Source organism: Ranitomeya variabilis, chromosome 3 (assembly GCF_051348905.1).
Source record: "Ranitomeya variabilis isolate aRanVar5 chromosome 3, aRanVar5.hap1, whole genome shotgun sequence".
NCBI classification, from domain to species: domain Eukaryota; kingdom Metazoa; phylum Chordata; class Amphibia; order Anura; family Dendrobatidae; genus Ranitomeya; species Ranitomeya variabilis.
Genome location: NC_135234.1, coordinates 608,644,851 through 608,651,551, shown reverse-complemented (window position 1 = coordinate 608,651,551; position 6,701 = coordinate 608,644,851). Strand labels below are relative to the sequence as shown.

Sequence of the window (6,701 nt, the reverse complement as noted above, 5' to 3'; positions counted from 1 at the left end):
AATGGACAGCATCATAACTGGATTCTGGAGCAATGGAAGGAGGTCTCTTTTTCAGCATATTGTCAGCTGGATTTGCGTTCCACTTGCATGGCAAAAAAAAAAAACCACATGTATGGCAGAAGAAAAGCCAGTAATCAGCTCAGCTTCCAGAGAGGGCAACTCAGTGAGAAAACCACTTGAATTAACATAGAAACCCTGGTGGACCTTGTTCGGACCGACTGTGGTCAGGTCACAAATGGAAGAAGGAGCCATGAAGACTGGGTTCCAGCACCAATGAAGAAATGTTACATCATAACTTTGTGCTATTAAAAAATATGGTGAGATAAGAAAAAAGATAAAAAAAAAAAAAAAAAAAAAAAGATTACGAATCCATAGACTTACACCTTTCAGGTGACCAACCCTGTTGAACAGCTATGAGTAAGGGATGCTCACCTGAAAGGTACAAGCTTATGGATCATTTATCTTTTTTCTCTTTTTGTTTTTTTTCTCGTCATGTTTTTAGTAGAACAGTAAAAGTTATGTTTTAACATGTTTTCATTGGTGCTGGAGCCCAGTCCTCATGGACCTTCTCTCCCAAAAACACCAGAAGGTAGTGTGATGACCTGGATAACACTGCTGAGAGACTTTAGGTCCTGGCATTCATGGGGATCTTACACACGCGCCAACTACCTACTGTAGACCTTGTTGTACACCAAGAACCCCTTTGATGGGGAGCATTGCTTGTGGCCCTTTGACTGGACTAATGTACTCGGCTACAAAGCATAAATTATTCAGAAACACTCTGAGGAACATGGCAGAGATTAAGGGGTTGACCTGTCCCTTCCATGGGATGTACTGGAAACTAGGCCCAATCTATGGAGGTCCAACCGCAAAAATCATAGGCCTTAAAGGAAGTGTTGTTAATGTCATGGTGCCATATAATGTGAATTATTGGAATACTCATAGGAAAAGTGGAAAAAGTAAGAGCAAACACTGTCTTTTGAAATCCCTTTAAAGAGGACCTGTCACAAGATTACAGTGTCCAGTCTAAGCTACACACAGCCCCTATACAAATTGCACCTTTAGTCTTCTGGTCACTGTCGCCTTTCTGTATAAATTGAACTTTAATTAAATACGCTAGTGAGGGTGCTCCGTGCACCCCAGTGTGACCCACGGCTCTGATCTGCATACCCCGGCTGGCCCGAGCTGCGGAGCCTGCAGGGGGCAGAACGGATGCACGGAGCATCTTGGCCATAGCACACGAGCACTCGGCATGTTAATTAGCATACTTGATTAAACTTCAGTTTCTACAGAACACACACAGCGGCCAGAACAATACGGCTGCAGGCACAACCCGTGTGATTGTCGGTGCGCTGCCTGATTTTTTATTGGACGGCACAGAGACGCACTGAGTACGTCCTATTCTAGTCCTCCACATCAGACCTGGGGAGAACGTGCTCAGAGTTAAATGGTTCTCATGATTTTCACAGATGTGTGAATGGATCTATTACTCTATGGGTCCGAGTGCTGTCCGATAAAAAATAATTAGATATAATATATAGGAAAGCCCTTGGACACTGTACAGTGGTGTGTGCCTGCACCCCAACCGTGTGATTTTATAGGGGCCATATCCCCACACGGCCGTGTGCTTAGTCTGCACAGTCGCTCTGGGCTGACGACTCTACAGCACTAGAAGGAAGAAAGTAACAAAATAACCATTTGCCTACAAACAAGAGAAAAATATTTTCGTGTCCAGTTGTGAATTGGATTTTCTCCTGGATCCACACTGCTACCCGAGCTTATATTAATTCTTGTAACCCTGGAAGCTGTGCGGAGCTTAAAAGGGCACCGAGCCGGGTGACAGCCTGCATCGTGTGTAATCCGCTCAGCGTATCAGAGCCGGAGACAGGCAACTTCTCCGAGCGTGGAAAGCGTCACTCACATTATGTAACCACGTCTGCTTAGGGCACATTACTGTGCAGGCTCCTGGACCAGAAGACCAGCTACATGGCAGGCTTACCCTCTGTGCCTACATGGCACTACACAGCAAGCACAAAACGCCGGCCGCCGCAGGTTCGCCACACAATACCCCGGCCGTCGCAGGCTCGCCACACAATACCCCGGCCGCCGCAGGCTCGCCACACACTACGCCAGCCGCCGCAGGCTCGTCACACAATACCTCGGCCGCCGCAGGCTCGCCACACAATACCCCAGCCGCCACACACTACGCCAGCCGCTGCAGGCTCGTCACACAATACCCCGGCCGCCACAGGCTCGCCACACAACACCCCGGCCACCGTAGGCTCGCCACATAATACCCCAGGCGCCGCAGGTTCGCCACACACTACGCCGGCCGCTGCAGGCTCGCCACACAATACCCTGGCCGCCGCAGGCTCGCCACACAATACTCTGGCCGCCGCAGGCTCGCCACACAACACCCCGGCCACCGCAGGCTCGCCACACAACATCCCGGCCACCGCAGGCTCGCCACACAACACCCCGGCCACCGCAGGCTCGCCACACAACACCCCGGCCACCGCAGGCTCACCACATAATACCCCAGCCGCCGCAGGCTCGCCACACACTATGCCGGCCGCTGCAGGCTCGCCACATAATACCCCGGCTGCCGCAGGCTCGCCACAAAATACCCCGGACGCCGCAGGCTCGCCACACAATACCATGTGCAGAACATTTATCACCATACAAGGAGGCAACTCAGACTCAGGATCACAGCACAGGGCACATGGGTATACCGCACCAAAGAGCAGTGAGGTCCTGGCACCACTGTAAACAGAGGCAAACAGGTGTGCGCCACACTGCAGGGGCAGCTCTAAAGAAGACCTCCCAACAAAGCATGTATGAAAAGAACATATTAATGACAGTGAGGTACCGAGTGTCAGCACACAGTGTCCCACCAGCACATAAAGACAGCATGGTCCCTATGGTCAGCGCACAGTGTCTCACCATATAATGACAGTGTGGTCCCGAGTGTCAGTGCATAGTGTCCCACCAGCACATAAAGACAGCATGGTCCCTATGGTCAGCACACAGTGTCCCACCAGCACATAAAGACAGCATGGTCCCTATGGTCAGCGCACAGTGTCTCACCATATAATGACAGTGAGGTACCGAGTGTCAGCACACAGTGTCCCACCAGCACATAACGACAGCATGGTCACGAATGTCAGCACAGTGTCCCACCAGAACATAATGACAGCGTGGTCCCGAGTGTCAGCGCACAGTGTCTCACCACATAATGACAGCATGGTCCTGAGTGGCAGTGCAGTGTCCCACTACCACATAACGACCGCGTGGTCACGAGTGTCAGCGCACAGTGTCCCACCAGCACATAACGACAGCATGGTCCTGAGTGTCAGCACAGTGTCTCACTACCACATAATGACAGCGTGGTCCCGAGTGTCAGCGCAGTGTCCAACTACCACATAATGACAGTGTGGTCCCGAGTGTCAGCGCACAGTGTCCCACCAGCACATAACGACAGCATAGTCCCGAATGTCAGCACTCAGTGTCCCATCAGAACAAAATGACAGCGTGGTGCCGAGTGTCAGCGCACAGTGTCCAATCACCACTGTGATGCAGTGACCCCTGTGGCAGCTAGGGGGCTCTGTGTGTGCTCCTTGGGATATGCATGGAGGCATATCAGTTGTTATAATGGTGGTGAAACAGTGACTGGCAGAATTGTGAGTGGCCGATATGTGTCACAGAGGGAGTCTGCGTGGTAAGTCTGATGCAATGTTGTTGTTCTGGGACCTGTAGACCCTCAAGAGTTTGTATAGTTATGAAGAGAGACTACTTCATAGATTACTAGGCTAGTTATGAGAGATGGGTGGGTCGAACTAGCCACACCCACACACTCCCACCCATGGGAGTGGTTAAAGGTATATAATGTGACCAGGGTGTGGGTCACATGTTCCTGTGTGGTTCGCTGAGTGTGGACCTGAATGGTCTATGCTGGAAGGTCCTGGAGAGCCTATGTGTTGGAAGTCCTGGGAGTAGGATTCCTGAACAGCACATGGTGGGGCTTTGGACCTGGTGGCCTGGGATGTTGGACAGATGACAGATCACATGCCTGTGTGTTGGACGGTCCCATGTGGGAGGGACGTCCTGAATAGCACACTGAGCAACCTGTGTTGGAAGACCTGGGAGTAGGCTTCCTGAAGAGCACAACCTGTGTTGGATCTCATGGGAGTAGGAATCCTGATGAGCACATGCCAGTGTGTTGGACGGTCCCATGTGGGATGGACGTCCTGAATAGCACACAGTAAGACTATAGTTCTGGATGGTCTGTGTTGGGGAAGCTACCGTCCTTCGGTGGCTCTGGACTGACTGATGTGTGCCGGCCAGGCAAGTTGGGGAACCACGTAAAGGCAGTTTCCCCAGGAGAGAGGACTGACGAGGATTCAGCAGGTGGAGCAGGAGCTCCCATAAGGTACCATTGACTGTTGGTGCTTGTGATAGTCTATGAACTTTGTGGTCTCCCACGGTAACTGAACGGAGTGAGGTTCAGCGTGTTTAGAGACCGTGACCCAATGTCGTGTGCGCTATATGACTAGGGACATTTGGTGAAGTGTTCGGCGTAAGGACACCCATGGTAACTGGATGAAGTGAGAGGTCCAGCATGTTTAGTGTCTGTGAGACAAAGCCGTATATGATGTGTATAATATGAACCGTGCATAACCCGGTTTATGACACAAAAATAAACCGTTTGGACTGTTTTGTTTGGAAAAATCGTGCTTGACTATGTTAATCCCGTGCCAAGCGAGTGTCCCCTAATACACTTAGTAAGTGCAATCTTACACCACATAATGACAGCATGGTCCCAAGTGTCAGTGCACAGTGTCCCACCAGCACATAACGACAGCGTGGTACCAAGTGTCAGCGCACAGTGTCCAATCACCACATAACGACAGCGTGGTACCAAGTGTCAGCGCACAGTGTCCAATCACCACATAATGACAGTGTGGTCCCAAGTGTCAGTGCAGTGTCCCACCAGCACATAATAGCGTGGTCCCGAATGTCAGCACAGTGTCCAACTACCATATAATGACAGTGTGGTCCCGAGTGTCAGCGCACAGTGTCCCACCAGCACATAACGACAGCATAGTCCCTATGGTCAGCGCACAGTGTCTCACCACATAATGACAGCGTGGTCCGGAGTGTCAGTGCACAGTGTCCCACCAGCACATAACAACAACGTGGTCCTGAGTGACAGCGCAGTGTCCCACTATTACATAATGGCAGTGTGGTCCCGAGTGTCTGTGCACAGTGTCCCACCAGAACATAACGACAGCATGGTCCCTATGGTCAGCGTACTGAGTCCCACCACATAATGACAGCGTGGTCCTGAGTGGCAGCGCACCGTGTCCCACCAGCACATAATTATACCGTGGTCCCTAGGGTCAGCGAACTGTCCTTGATTGTCAGCGCACAGTGTCCTACTATCACACAAATGACAGCATAGTCCCGAGTGTTAGCGCACAGTGTCCCACAAGCAAATAACGACAGCGTGGTCCCTCGGGTCAGCGCACAGTGTGCCACCACATAATGACAGCGTGGTCCTGAGTGGCAGTGCACAGTGTCCAACCAGCACATAATGACAGCATGGTCCCTCGGGTCAGCGCACAGTGTGCCACCACATAATGACAGCGTGGTCCTGAGTGTCCCAGCCCAGCACCTGACAGTCTGGTCCAGCACCTGATGACAGCACAGATCGGCAGCAGCAGCTCGGTTTCTGGGCAGCACAGCTGACAGGCTGCTGCCATCCGCTGCCGGCAGTGTGCGCTCCCTGCACGGAGAAGACACAACACACATCTCACCTTGCTGCGGATCTGCCCGGAGGTGGACACTTTGCGGATGAGTTTCTGGGGTCCTTCATGTTCGCCCTCGCTGTCAGAGGACTCGTCTCCCGCTGCAGTCCCTGAAGTTGTCCCGGCTGGAGGATCCCTCATCATGCCGCTCCCGGACATCTTGTCACACTCCTGCCGGGGAAACACAAACCAATCCGAGTCAGCCAGGACGCCCACTCCTCTGCTACCGGCTGGGGGCACAGTGGAGGTGCCGGGCACAGTGGCGCGCCTGGCCGCCATCTTCCACCGACACCGCCCCCTCTTACTACTCCCCGTAGTACCACTGCCGACCACCCTGCCCCGCCCCTCTGTGCCGACCCCGCCCACCGCTCACACCCAACAGCACAATCCCCGCCCCTCCCTGCTCACGCCCGGCCACAGAGCCCCGCCCATTCAGCCCCGCCTCTTACACCGATCTACAAGTGTCCCCTCAGCCTCTCCGCGGCCGCACTCCCAGTATAGTGTCTACAGAGCGGGGCGCCTCACACCACAGTGCGTAGGCAGGACGCTGTGCTCCCGTCCCCGGAGGGCAGGGGGCACCGTACACTGGAGCACAGCGGTTAACCTCTGCAGCACCGCTCATAGTTTGTTCCTGCATGGAGTCATACTTGTTTTTATTGTTCCGTTCACACCGGGTGTCCACATGTGACATATGGGGCTGACACCGGGAGAACTGTGCCTGTGCCGGTGTACTGGGGCTGTCACATCATCCGTGGTGTAATAAGTGACCGGACAGTGCGATTACAGCGGCACCAAACTGCGATTTAGTCGTTTAGTGATTAAAAAACTTCTGCGCTAAAAAAAATCTCCTGCCTGTAATTAGTGTCGGTGTTTCCTGAGCTCCGGCCGTCGGTG

The 6,701-nt window shown here is 52.9% G+C and overlaps 1 protein-coding gene across 4 annotated transcripts in view; it reads right to left on the bottom strand.

Moving 5' to 3' along the window:
• DGKH (diacylglycerol kinase eta) overlaps window positions 1-6,701 on the bottom strand; it is a 374,981-nt gene that overhangs the window by 340,617 nt on the left and 27,663 nt on the right. For 2 of the 4 annotated variants that reach the window (XM_077297324.1, XM_077297326.1), the window contains exon 2: window positions 5,817-5,978. In XM_077297324.1, coding sequence (XP_077153439.1) covers window positions 5,817-5,978 — 162 coding nt within the window. Of the gene's footprint in view, window positions 1-5,816; window positions 6,202-6,701 lie in introns of those variants that run through there. The other 2 variants (XM_077297323.1, XM_077297325.1) reach the window with 1 other exon arrangement.